Source organism: Megalops cyprinoides, chromosome 9, assembly GCF_013368585.1.
Source record: "Megalops cyprinoides isolate fMegCyp1 chromosome 9, fMegCyp1.pri, whole genome shotgun sequence".
Taxonomy (NCBI): domain Eukaryota; kingdom Metazoa; phylum Chordata; class Actinopteri; order Elopiformes; family Megalopidae; genus Megalops; species Megalops cyprinoides.
Window position 1 is genome coordinate 6597455 of NC_050591.1, and position 14829 is coordinate 6612283.

Consider the following 14829-nt stretch of genomic DNA (forward strand, 5'->3'; position numbering starts at 1 on the left):
CAGTCTTTCCATCTCCATCTCTATCATTTGCTCCTTCTCCATCCCTCTCTCTCTCCTTCTCTCTGCAGTTCTCCATCCCTCTCTCTCTCCTTCTCTCTGCAGTTCTCCATCCCTCTCTCTCTTTCTCTCTTCAGTTCCTCCCAATGGTGCTTTACTGACAAGACAAACCAATGCAGTCACAAACAATATAACATGTAACTACAAATACATCTACTCTATGATATAAAAAGTGAAAATATACATAATATACAAAATATATGAAAAATAAGAGTATTGATAATCTACCATCCAATTATCAAAAGATTCTGTAAGAGTAATACCTCTGAAACATTTTGAACTACTCTTGACAGTGTGCTCAGATACCCACATATCCTACTCACATGCACACAAATGCACTCACTCATTCACAGACACACACACACACACACACACACACACACACACACACACACACACACACACTCTCTGTTGATGGATACCTCCAGTGCTGGCCTCTCTCCAAACCCTCCTCCTGCTCTGTCCCTCTCTGTCCCCTGCCTGCCCCTCTCTCCCTCAGCTGAGGGGAGGTGGGGAGTGGTGGAGACTCAGGGGCCCGCGATGGGGGCAGTGGGGGGGGGGGGGGGGGGGGGGCTGGCCAGGGAGGAGTGTACCGAAACCAGCTGCTCACATCCTACCATCCCAGGTGAGCTGGGGCTTTGGGGATGGGTGTAACGCCGGCGGGTCAGCCCCAGAGCGCCTCGGGTCGTAACTGCGGAGAGGGCAATTTCCTCACCCGACACGCCATTTCCGCCTTGCATAATTTCAGCCTGGCCTCTTCCTCCTTATCCTCTTCCTCTGCCCACCCTCCCTATCTCTGGCATGGTGTTTAAACCTTTCTGCAATGGTTACACAACAGCTATTCCCTATGCGAGGCAGCGTGTGTGAAAATTTGGCAGTTTATCCAGGTTCACTGTGGGAAATTTGTGCTAGGTCTGCTCTCATTGCTGTCTGAGCTTGCCCTGTGCCTCTGTACCTGCCTCTGTACACGTAAGGGTAGGATTCAGTTGAACATTACCCACAATCCCTCGCATTGGTTTATAAATCTTTAGAAATAGGTCACTCTCATTCATAGGTCCTTCAAAACTATTCAGAAATCCATAGAGAGAGCGGCTGCTTGATGCAGGGGACTGTGTCCTGTCTTATAAGTATCTCTGTTCAGTTTTCCCACGAGGTATGCTGTTAGGTTGCGCTGAAACATTAAATGACACTTTTATCTTGCTCTACTCCTCTTTCCTGTACATCTTGTTCTTTCGCAAGTTCAAGACTGAGCTTTGAAGGGTCTAGAAAGAGTTACAATGGCATAACATTACTAAACTGATGCGAATTCCAACACACCCCCTTTCATCCCTCAGAGTCAGAAACACATGCGTGTACACACACACAGACGCACATGGCCAGGCACAGAGACACACATGCGTACATGCATACACACGGCAAAACAAACAGACATATGTGCTCACACAAGCACACACACACACACCAAAGTACACACACCCAAGCACACATTCACACATAAGCACACCTACACAATGAGGCAGATACACACACACACACACACACACACACACACACACACACATACTCTGCTGCAAGGTGCAACTTAAAGAGATAGCATAATCATCCCCCCCCACCCCCCCCACCTTGAACTGAGCACGGCATGATTAAGACCTCAGACGCCGCCAAACCCGCCGCGCACGAGCACCCGAAGGCAGAGCTGCACAAAAGGCAAACGGGTGCAGATGGGAAGGGAATCACGCTGGCCGGCACCCGCCTTTTCCGCCGGTGGCAAACAGCAGTGAGAAAACGGCGGCGGGCCTGATAAGATCGTCCCGCAACAATGCTGCAATATTTTTACCCCTGACAGCAGCAGCGGTGTTGACAGAGTGGTGGGGGGCTGGGGGGCGGGCGGGGGGGGGGCAGATAGGGCCTGAGGCCGGAGTGCTGATTGTGCCCCCGTGTGTGAGCGACCCAGCCACCAGCTGGAGTCCAGTGTCCCATTATCCCAAGGAGAGGGGCTGCTTTTCCTCCTCCGCCCTTTCGTGTCCTGTGCCCCTGCGGTACAGAGCACTACTTCTCCGTTCGTCCGATAGCTTGTCTTAACAAGGCTCACATGCCATTGCCATTACCAATGCGTGCTGCATTACCCATTTACCCATTTCACTAATGAGGTCATCTCTGTGGGATTAACGGAGGGGAGGACTGTACCGTACTCAAGGGATCAACGCCTGCACACCTTCTGGGATTTGACCCAGCAACCCTCTGGTTACGTGATTGGTACATACTCCACTCCACCCTGTAATTTTTTCTTTGGATAAATTCATCCAGGTTTGCCTCTTGCTTAGGATGTGGTCAGTCTGGTTAGGACCTGGTTTGGTCACAGATGGCCCATTCTTTAAATCATAGGCGGATTTTTATCATTTTTTTACCTTTGGACAACTGCAACCATGGCTGCCTTTCTCAACAGGTAGGCTGTGGTCAATGGGTGTCCATCTGGTTCACTCCTGGTTTGGTCACAGTTTCCAAATGTTTTGTACCCTCTTACGTCATTTAGGCTGTTTTGATTGATTGGCAGGTCATTAGCGTATGCAGGTTGTCAGGACAATACGATGGAAGTGCACAACAGCAAGCGGCTCTAAGCTTCGCCAGGCTATGTCAGTGAAGCCAATTTCCCATGCCAATTGAGAGAGGTGATACTGGCATGAGAATTTCCAAGGAATCCAAATAACAAGATGATTAAACTACGATAAATCAGACAAATAAGACTGCTCTGTCCTCTCCTTCCACTTATGGTCTTTCATCAGTAAAAGATGACTTGTGTTTGGATGAATTACAATGTCATTATGAGTGGTGCTCCCTCTCCTTCCTCTCCCCCCTCTACATCTCTCCCTGTCTCTCCAGTCCTCTCTCTCCCATTCCCTCTATCCTTTCCCTCCACTCCTCTTATTCCTTTACCTTTCCTGTCTCCTACACACTCTATCCCTGTCTTTCTCTCCCTCCCTCTGTAGCTCTCTTCCTCCCTCTTTCCCTCCCTCCCTCTCTCTGTTTCTGTCTTTCAGACAGGGGCAGAGGAGGAAATCCTGGCTGAGCCAGGCTGTACAAACACAGCGCTCTCTAACAGGAAGGACTCCCATCCCACAGAGAGGAATTTCCCCTCTGAACCACTCTCTCTCACACACAGACTCTAATAACATATTCACTATCTCTCTCTCTCTCACACACAGACTCTAATAACATATTCACTGTCCCTCTCTCCCATGCACACACACACACAGATACAGACACATGTTAATAACATACTGTCTCTCTCTCTTTATGCCTGCACACACACACATACACAAACACACTCTAATAACACACGCACACACTCTAATAACATACATTATCTTAATTATAATATTCACTGCCTCTCTCACACTCTTTCCCTCTCACACACAGGCACAAATACACACCAATAACATTAACTGTCTCCCACACACACCCATATATGTACTATGATCATATGCATTAAAGCCACACTAATATACATGCAGTTCTGTTACTCTCTCTCTCTCTCCCTCACACAGGCACACACACAAACATTCACATATGAGATATATCCACAGTCCAAGACACACATACATTAGCAGTAATACCTTACACAGGTGAAGTTATAGTGTAGCTGCACAGAACAGCCTGGTGTGTGTGTGGACACACACCACCCAATGTAACATACCTGTGCAAGCACGACAGCAGTACCTCAAAGCTGACAAACTGTCCCCCATTATAGACTTTGATCATGTGATCTCATTTCCATCAATTAAGAATGGAAGTGTGAATACGTAGCTGCACTTCCACTGACCGGCCTTACCTGTAGATAAGCTATTACTGAGGACATCCTAAGGAGCTTCCATACCTTACACGACCCAGGCTTACACTGTGCTGGCCAGTGCCAGACACAATGGTTAGCTGGCCCCATGCCCAGGTGAGTCCAGTGAGAGTAGGCGTGTTTATCCTGGGTGAAACAGCATGGCCAGAGAGAGCTTTTTTCAGTGCTTACTCCTGGCTAAACTATGAACAGTCCACCATGAAAAATAAACAAACATGCAATCAGCATTATTTGGCTCAGACTTTTTGTTGTGGTCTCCACAAACGGGAAGCAGAAAGCATCAGGATTTCTTCCCCTGTCATAAGCTGCCAAGCCAAAGCACAACCCTGTCTAGCCATCTTGCTCATCTACTTACTGGATGTGGGTGGTACACAGCTGTACTAAGACACATATCATAACATACTATATCACAGCATACTATGATATTATGTATATAATACTATACTGTTATAGTATGGTATACATAGTAAAGCCTGGTATTGCCCCGGGATGTCCATGGGTCGGCAGTAATTGGCCACTATGTGAGTCTCAGTTGCTTGAAGAGCAAACCACCCTGTTGTACCACATTATGAAGGCACATGAATGGCCGAGATGGGGTGAAAGACACGAGGCTTGTGACCACCCCCTGACTCAGTCTGGTCTGTGAGAATGGGGGTGTGCTGTTCAGGTGAGCACAAACATGTCCCGTCCCAAATGGAGGAGCGGGGCTTGTGATTAAGCAGATGCCCGGTCACACCATCACGGTCCCAGTCAGTCACATGGGCACTACATCTGGGACACACACAGGCATGACAGACCTGTATGACAGCCCCCCCCCCCCCCAAGCCCCCCTCTTATCCTGAACCACCCACCCCCCACACCCCTGCCCCAGAATTTCCCATAATTAAAGACATGGCCTCCCTGCTCTCATATTCCATTTATTTTCTATGTCTATGAGAACACATCACCCTCCACATCCACATTCCACATCGCCCTCCCCCACCCACATCATGCTACATTCTTCCCAGTCCTGATGAAATGATGTGCTTATTGCAGCTCTGAAAACACCAGCCCATCAACGCCCCTCCCCAGGTCATGGCAGACCCCCTCCAACTTCTACAGGAAATTACCTCGTCTGGCTGGCTGGTTGCATACATGCCATGCATATATCTTTATATTTACATTTATTTACATTTACATTTATTCATTTAGCAGACGCTTTTATCCAAAGCGACTTACATAGGTTACAGTTCTTACAATGTTATCCATTTATACAGCCGGATATTTACTGAGGCAATCGTGGGTTAAGTACCTTGCCCAAGGGTACAGCAGCAGTGTCCCAACGGGGATCGAACCGGCAACCTTTCGGTTACAAGTCCTGCTCCTTAACCACTATGCTACACTGCCGCCCCATGTGTACATATGTGTATGTATATACCGAGTATGCTGTAATGGTGTGTGTATCTAGTCATTATTACTTTTGTTGTCTAGTCTGCACAGTAACCTCAACATGACACATGACAGTATTTGAATATGTGTATGAAAGTGTGGGAATATGCCTACTATACAAGGATTTTTTTGTCATGTCTGTGACCACACCAGTGCACTGTGTGTTTGTCTGTGTCTGTGACAGTTTCTTTGCTCGTACGTGTATGTCTGTACGTGTGTCAGCGCTTTTGTCTGTGTCCGTGTTTTTCCTCTGTGAATATCTGCATTCAGAGAGGCTGGCCTGTCCCAGTCTTCTGTTTTTCATTTCTCAGTAAACAGGATTTGAGGTTGTGGAAAGTGCAAGAGCAATTACACTGCTCATCACTGCCCCACTTACTGAGAGACAAAAGATCAGGTCCTCTCCATGCGCTGACGTACACACACACTGATGCAGACCTGAACAGATAAACACACACACACACACACACACACACACACACACATAGAGGAGACTGGCCACTCCCTGGGCTCCATGGAGACCCATTTTAATGAGAGAGGTCTCTATAAGAGCAGTACAGTGCACACCAGCAAACACGTCTGTCATTATACCTGACAGTTATTCCCACTCTCATCAGGACTGAGTGAGACTCATGCCCATGAGACAGTCCCTGCTCACTGCAACACCTGCTCCACGCAGTACTCACACACACACACACACACACACACACACACACACACACACACACACGCACAAACGCACACACATGCACGGACACACACATGCACGTACATACGCACATGCACACACACGCACATGCACACGCACGCACACGCACACACATGTACAAAAACAGACATGCACGCACATACACACACACTCTGCACAATGCCACTGCTAAAGAGAGAAGCTTTCACACAGGATTACCTGCTCTTTGATACAGAAGTGCATGATTTTGTGTGTGTGTGTGTGTGTGTGAGAGAGAGAGAGAGAGAGAGAGAGAGAGCGAACAACACAAACAGTAGGTGGAGTTGAACTCCAAAAGAAGGGAATAAGGAGAAAGACTTGGCTTTACAACTCTGTGAGTCAGTCTGATGCCTGTGCTTAAGCCAGAAAGATGGACAGTGAGTCAGGTAGCATCCAGATAGTACCCAGGTCACACGGTGAGTGAAGCCAAAGGAGAGGGGAACAGAGAGAGAGGGGATCGATCTGACAATAGAAGGGAATAGAGACAGTGGGAAACAGAAGAGTACACAGGGGATTACTAGAGATGAGCAGGAATGCATCTATATACTCCATAAAATCCTGGGAGATATTGGGGCAGGACATCTTGGACCACACACTCCTATACATTCCTGGGTATTACAAGTGCTGTATTACACCCATACATAGAGCATGTACACACACACACACACACACACACACACACACATACACACACACGCACACACACACACACACACACACACTCGCGCGCAGATCGTGTTTCACACTCCCTGCAGTGTTCTTAGGTGATCCGTTCTGGATCTCCCCCCACCACCCGGCTTATTACAGAAACTTCTATTTCAATCCAATTTGCACACAAATTAAATCATTAAACCGATGAATCCCAGGGGACCCTTTCCCCTTAGGTTATTAACTTATCTCCAACAACCAGAAGGATAAAGCCTAAATGGATTTAACACCATTTCTGTACCTATCTATGCGAGTGTGTGTGTGTATACGTATGTGTGAATGTGTGAGTATGTGTGTGTGTGTGTGTCACTGAGCAGGTATGTGCGTGGGAGGGCTGCAGAATGACAAAAAAGAAAACGAAAAGGGCGTGGGGAGGACGGGGGGAGAATGAATGAAAGAAAGAGAGAGACAGGGAGGAGGGCAGAGAAGAAAGACTACGCCGCCTGTGTTCTGCGTTCTCGGGTCCCCCAGTGACTGCAGATGCCTGGTTCCCAGGCAGCAGGAATGCACAGGTAACAGAGCAGCGGAACCACACTGAATAGAGCGGGAGTCGGGTTACAGCCCTCTGAGGTTCAAGCACACACACACTCTCCCACACACTCTCTCTCACACACACACATACATATAAACATACACACACATACACACACACACTCAACCAGGTACAAGCACATACAAATCTTTATACATGTACCATGCACTCAAAGATTTATACATGCTCACACACAAGTTTACACGTACAAACATCACACATACAAATAACACACACATGTAACAGCATTCTTAATGAACATACAGTTAATAACTTACATTCACGCACACACACACACACACACACACACGCACACACACACAGTGTGGATTCCATATTTATGTATACCCTGAGGGCTGAGATTTCTGTGACATTTGGATCTGCGCTGTTTCCCAGTTCTTACTGCACTCTCTGACCCGAGGCCAGATTCAGTCAAAACTTATACACACCCTCTAATTAATCATTACAAGCACAACCCAATTAGCTGTCCCAGTGAACACTCTGAGTTCGAACAAGACCTTTTGGTAAGAAGGGGAGGCGGGGAGGGGGGTGTCAAAGTTTCAGTATAATCGTACAATCGCTCTATGCTATTCTTCCACAGTGCTTTCCCAGTCAGTTCCATAAAGTTGCGCCTATAGCCTTAAAGTTGCAGGGTGACATGTTTAATTTCACGCCATCCTACAAGCAGCCCTGACATCTACTACACTTCACCACAGCCCTCTAGCACAGCATGCTAACCACAGGAGCTAATGCTACACCATGCTGCACTGGCTACGGTTGTAGAAAGGAACAGGAACAGTATTCCAGCACGTCCACATGTTGTCAAGCTAAGCAGCAACAGACCATGATATGTTATCACTGGGATGGAAATATGACAAAATGTATCACTTCTACATCGCGGTTATAATGCTCCTGAAGGATGCACATAAGGTGGGTAGTACAAATAGAATTAATCTAGGCAAATACAGATGATGGAAAAGGAAGGTCAACTCTATACAAATTAGAGTGCATTCAAGCGCTAAAAGAAGGAAACTATTGATTCTCAGTGATAATAACCTGTTGGTAATTTACCATGGAAGCCGTTTCCAAGAGAGAGAGAGAAAGAGGAGGCCAGGGGGAAAGGGGGAAGATCACACACTTAGTCACTCCTGTCACACCCACCATACCCCTCATTCTCAATATTCTACTGAAGCACTGACCCTGGAACAGTTTTATCTTTTAGCACAAAGAGTTAGAGTTAGGGTTACCTGATTCCTAGCACAGGGGCACTATCTACCTGGAGTGTCTGCATCAACTGGATGGTCACAGCAAGTTATTCCTTTGCCAGATCCATTTATCAGATCAAAACCCTTCAAATTCCACCAGCAAGAGCAACAGCAACAAACACATGCCGGTGCTGTATATATCATGGCATCACTGCTATAACTGCAGCCCTGCTTCAATCTTATCAATCTCCTCCATCACAGATCACATCACCCGCTGCTTTCACACACTGAACCTGCAGCCAACACCCAGCTGAATCAATCAAACTTACATCCTCTCACTCATCACTGCACTGGGGAACCAGGCTGAAGCACACCCACATATCCACACACACACACATATACATATATACAGTACACATGCACATGCTCACACACAATATACACATGAACTCACATACACACACAGACACATGCACACACACACACACACACACACAATCACACACATCTCCCCATCTCCCTGAAGAGGTTAGAAGACTAACAGACAGAGAAACTCACCTGGAGCTGTGGAATCATGATACCCTTTCCACCCCCCCCAACACACACACACACACACACACACACACACCCCAGCCTTACAAAGATAGCCAGATAATGCCAGTCTTTCAGTTCCCCCATTCCCCATAGAGATCCATTCATTCTCTCTTTCTCTCAATCTCTCCTTCTCCCATTCCACCCCCCCCCCCCCCCCCCTCACGTCACCCCCACCTTCCCACCCAGCCCTGAAACCGATCCAGATTGGCTTTCTGGGAGAGAATTTTCTCACACTCAGAGCTGTCAGTCACACACTGCCCATCTATCCGCACTTAGTGCGCACACAAACATGCATATTTACGTTTGTGTGTGCATGTGTGTGTTATGTTACATTTGCGGGTGCAGTTTTATAGACACGACGGCTCACCTGGTCTTCTTAAGTGCTCTGAGTTTTGGTGAATGTCATGTCACTTATTCAAGTACAGTATCGGAGCTCGTGATTTTTGATAATCTCCAACAGGATTTGCAATGCACTGAAATTATTAACAGTAATATTACTCACATCCTCATCATTATTGTGATACGTTTCCATAAAAAGGTCGCACGATATTTCAGAAAATACTAAAAAAAAAACAGTCATCCTTAGTGACGCTGCCAGCACAGAAACAAATACTGAATTCAAACGCTACATTTAAAAAATGCTTCCCTTGGATGTGCAGCCAAATCATTTTAAAGGGATTCTGTTCTCTGGCAAAAAGGCCTTTCCATGACTCCAGAGAGCAGACGTTAATTATTCTAAGGGAAAGCCAGCAAAATGCTTTTAATGGGTGTGCATAAATGGATGAAATGGCCCTCTTTAGCGCAACTGGTCATATCCCTCAGCTAGTCTCTAAGAGCACTCAATTCCCCCGTCTCTGTCTCCACACATAATGACAGAGAATTAAAACACTTTTTTTTCAGGAGCACCATAGAGGCCCCGTTTGCCAAAACCAACATGCAGAGTTACTGTCAGATGGAGGGCATTCTGTAGCTGCGACCCAGACCTCTTGGAATTCCTTCCACATCTGTTTGTTTTCCTGCTCATCCTGTGTTATGCTAGAATGATACATTTTGCAGAGAGGGACTAATGATCGATGCACGTGTCTATTCCTGTCTCTGAGCATGTCGCCGCCGAACGGTGCAATTAATAGCCCTGTGCTGTAATCGAGACACTGCCTACCCCCGGCTCAAAGTCCAATAAAAGACACAGGGCTGATCGATAGGGCCGGAGGAGGGGAGAGGAACCGTTAATCGTGTAACACTCGGCAGGTGAAAGTTTAGAGGGAGGAATGGGGAGGGAGAAACAGGTAGGAGGGAAGGGAGAAGGGGAGAGGGATGGAGAGGGAGAGGTATGGAGTAGGGGACAGGGGATGTGGGAAGGGAGAGAGACAAATGTGTGTGAGAGAGATGGAGAGATAGCAAGAGGGAGAGAGTGAGAAGAGAGGGGGAGAAAATTAAAGGGAAGGAGAGAGAAAGAAATAGAGGGCGTACAGATGGGGTGCAGGGCAGGGAATGTGGGAGGGGAGAGAGAGAGAGGATAGGGAGAGAGATGGAGGAGGAGAAGCAGGGAGAGAGAGTGAGACAGGACAAGAGAGAGCATGAAGAAGAGAAGAGGTATATGTTTTTCCCTTCTGCCATTCTGACTAGAAGGGGTCCATTCACAGGGGACCTGTACATTATAGGTCCCCTGGTGTCCGCTGTACCACTACAAGGCTGAAATGTGCTATACTCTTTTGCTCTGTGCAGTAGTGTGCCCTACTGTATGTAGCTTTAGTGATCCATATTGTGTCATACACACTACATTGCACTGTGCTGTAGTGCTCTGAACAGTATGTTATTGTACTGTAAAAGTGCTATAGTACGCTTTACTGTGCTGTACTGCACCATGTTGCACTTTGTGGTCTCATGTTCATATATTTAACTGTGCTGTAGCTTACTTTGCTGTGTTATGCTATTATGTGCTATGCTACAACGTCATATATGCTGTTCTGTTCTATAATCTGTGATGCGAGTCTGTTTCACACTTCATGAAACTTTAAGGAGCCACGCCGCCACCCCTTATTCCCTATCTCATACACCTACACACACGCTGCAGTAAAGAGCCCTCCGGCTCCCAACGCTCTCGCCGGCAGCCTCATCCCATCTCTCAGTCTCTCAGGCTTGGACCCAGTTTCTCTCTGCCCACTCAGATCAATGAAGCAGGGCTTTTATTGAATCAGCTTCAAGATTGCAGGGAACCAGAGACCCAATCACCCAAATCCCACCACACCTCACTGTGGCAACCCACTGAGTCGGTCAGCAAGCAACTGGCACGGAGGGGGTTTCATGGAGGGAGGGTCTGAGGGTAGGTGAGGCACTGCTGCCTCCAGCCTGAAGACTGTTACTCAAGGCCCAGGGGGCTGCTATCCCCCCTGCTCCCCAGTTCAGCGCAGCCACTTCTCCAGTGGTAACTGCAAGACCAAGAACTAGGGATCAGAGACGATAGCCAGGAACTTACAGCACAAACTCAAAAACTGCCAGTGTTTTTCCGTTATCGTTCTGGAATGGGCACTCATCGTGCCACACAAGATCCCGCGCCAAAAGAAGCGTAACACAGAAGCTCGCTGTGGGGACAACATGGCTGAGCTGGAGCTAACTGCCTGCTTGTTTTCGCTTCCCTAATCTTGGTGGTAAGTTCAACTTCTCCTCGTAACACTCCCAGCTAGCCAATTTGCTACTGGCTGGAAAAAAATGTGACTGCGCTTGACAATTTTGTTAAAAATAGAGACGATGTTGTATTACATGGTCTCATAACTCTGCCCTCGGCTCTTGTTAAAAAGGTCATGAGCTACACTTAAAGGCCTAAGTTAACCTCTCTTCAGTAACACCCAGTTTGGGAAAAAAGCATACAGCTTGTCTTAGATCCTCCAAGTGTGGTTTCAGTAGTGGGTAAGAGCCAGCAGCTTTGCGCAGTGCTGTACCTACCGGCCAGGCGTACTTGAACGGAATGACAATGCGTCCGTTGCTGCTCTCTCCAGCTCCGGCCCCGCCCCCTCCGTGCCCACGGTGCCGCAGGGAGAAGGAGTTCCCGCCCAGGACGGCGGTGCTGCCCGTCCCGAAGGTGCAGGTGCCCGTGGGCGAGACCCGCGCCTGGTACTCCTTGAGGCAGGCGCGGAAGAAAGTGTTGCACTGGTCGCTGAAGGAGCAGCGCTGGCCTCCCGCTGGCCCCTGGGAGTTCTGCACCTGCCGGATCTGCAGCTCGAACATGCCCACTGCACACACCGTCTGGGAGGGGAGAGACACAGGAAGACCTGTTCACATGGGGGTCACACAAATGCAGACACAGACACGCATGTGCATATATACACACACCCTCTTGCTCTCTTTCTCCCTCTCTCATACACATACAAACATGCAAAGACAGAGGAAGTGAAAGATAAGACGAAGCAGACGGTTACAGTGTGAGGGACATATGAGAGAAATTCATTTATGAATGAAAAGAGGAGAGGAGTGGAGGTGAGGAGACGGACTGAAAACAATGCTACAGTCACTCTGTGCCAAGACAAACAAAATTTACCACTCTAATTGTGCATGCCTAACTTCAAGTTGTAATGATCATGTCAATATTAGGCTATTCTACATAATCTTGGTCAACAGGTTGTAGCCTCCTTTTGAAATATGCTGAGAGTGAGAGAGAAAGAGAGAGAGAGAGAGATGGACACATACACAGAGGAACAGAGACAGAGACATAGAGAGAGAGACAGGGAGAGGGAGCGAGAGAAAGCAGGCATCAATATGCAACACCTTCTACACACAGAAAGGAGGATAAATCAAAATCCTCCATCCGACCGACACATCCATCCCCCCGTTACCCTGGTGTCTCTCTCAGTGTGGGTGTCTATCGCACTCAATCTATGTCTCAGGCTTTCCCCTCCATTTCACTTGGTCCCTGCTTTATTCTCCCCTTTAGCTCTATCGCTCCCTTTGTTTCTCTCTCCCTCCATCCCTCCAAACCCGCCACCTCTACTTTGTCCTCTGTTTATCGCTCCATCAGTTCCCCCTCCCTATCTTCCTCTCTGTCTCTGGAGAGCACAGACACCGCTGATAATTCCATTAGTGGTATTAGAGTTGGCTCTTGAGAGTTGATGTGGAAGAACAGTAAGACAAGATCAATGGAAACAGGTGTATTTCAAATTTAACTCAGAGCATTGGCTTCCCAAATGCTACTTTCTAAGGGAACTTTGAGAGTGAGTGCACAAGCACTTTCTTGGTGTCAATCTCTGTCAGTGTGATGGATATACAGCCATTGACAACTCTCTCCTGTCCCCCAGCCTGTTACCTTTCTTTCTCCCTTTCTTTATTTCTCTATCAGATTCCCTCCCTTTCTCTCCAGGGAGGGCAAACACTAGGAACTCTTTTCCTCCACATTCCCATCCTGCTATCTTTCCTTCTTTCTATAAGTCTTTATTTCTTCCTTTCACTCTTTCATTCCCCATCCCTCCCTTTCCTTTCTGTCTGTCTCCAGGGAGGAGACACACTGTGAAGAGGCTCCTGTATCTCCGATCTGCTTCCTTTCACTCCACTCTCTCACTCTCCCTCCCTTTCTCTCAGTCTCTCTCCCGGGAGGACAGAGGAGCCTGACCACAGTCTTCTCTCTTTCTCCCTCCCTTTCAGTGCCGGCTCCTCTTCGCCACAATGCTCCTTTTCTTCTTTTCATCTCTCCATCCCGCTCTCCTCTCTCAGCGTGCCCGACCTCCCTCCCCCCGACGCAGGATGAGGAGAGACACACCTGCCTGCTGCTCGTGTTAACAAGCCCCCCAGAGGGAGAGGCGAGGACTGGGTGAGCACTCCTGTGGAGCCAGGGTGGGGGGAAACAATGGAAAGATGGTGATCTCTTCCTGCTGTGGTGATTGCGCACACATGCGCGCGCGCACACACACACACACACACACACACACACACACACACCACATCAAGAGTATACCTGTTCACACTACTGGAAAACACACATCACACGCATACACACAGACACCACATGGAGAGTAATACCTGTTAACACTACTGGAACACACACACACCCTACATGAAGAGAAATACCTTTTCACAATATTGAAACATATACACACAACACAGAATGGAATACCTGTTCATAGTACTGGAACGCACACACACACACACACACACACACACACACACACATGCTGAAAATGAGGAGCGATAGATGTCCATGCACAGTAACACACGAGTTATCTGTCAGACAACATCGGAGAAATGTCAGAGAGCATGCACACTATCGGCTTATTGTCAGAGCATGGCATCTCAACCCATTCCAGGTCTTCCACCAGGGGCCTAAACACTTATACATCAAAGGAATGATGGAGACAGACAGACAAGCCTCCCCTTTCTCCTCATCCCTTTCTTCCTTCACTTTTCCTCTCTGTGGCCATTCCGAGCATACCTGTGTTTCAGCGCTCTGGGAGAGAGCTCAGAGAGACGCATCCTCCAGCGCAGCACCACCGCACCCGGTTACTCAACCCCAAACACAGGCCAGGCCCTCTGCTGCCGCTGCTGCCCTGCATCGACTCCAATGAGCGCACTGCACTGCGCTCCACTGAGTGAAAAACACTGTGCTGAAATACACTGTGCTGTTTCACATTGACTCAAATACACTGTAGCAAAATACACTGTGTTGTTTTACACCGACTCAACAACACTGCACCAAAATACACAGTACAGGTTTATACTGACTGAACAACACTTCACTACTGTACGCTGA

General features: G+C 47.9%; 1 protein-coding gene across 1 annotated transcript in view; it reads right to left on the bottom strand.

Annotated features, from left to right (window-relative positions):
• The window catches only part of LOC118782906 (protein jagged-2), a 37436-nt gene that overhangs the window by 20106 nt on the left and 2501 nt on the right, over positions 1–14829 (bottom strand). The window contains exon 2 of the mRNA XM_036536527.1: positions 12039–12338. Within this exon, the coding sequence (XP_036392420.1) occupies positions 12039–12338 (300 nt within the window). The remainder of the gene's footprint in view (positions 1–12038; positions 12339–14829) is intronic.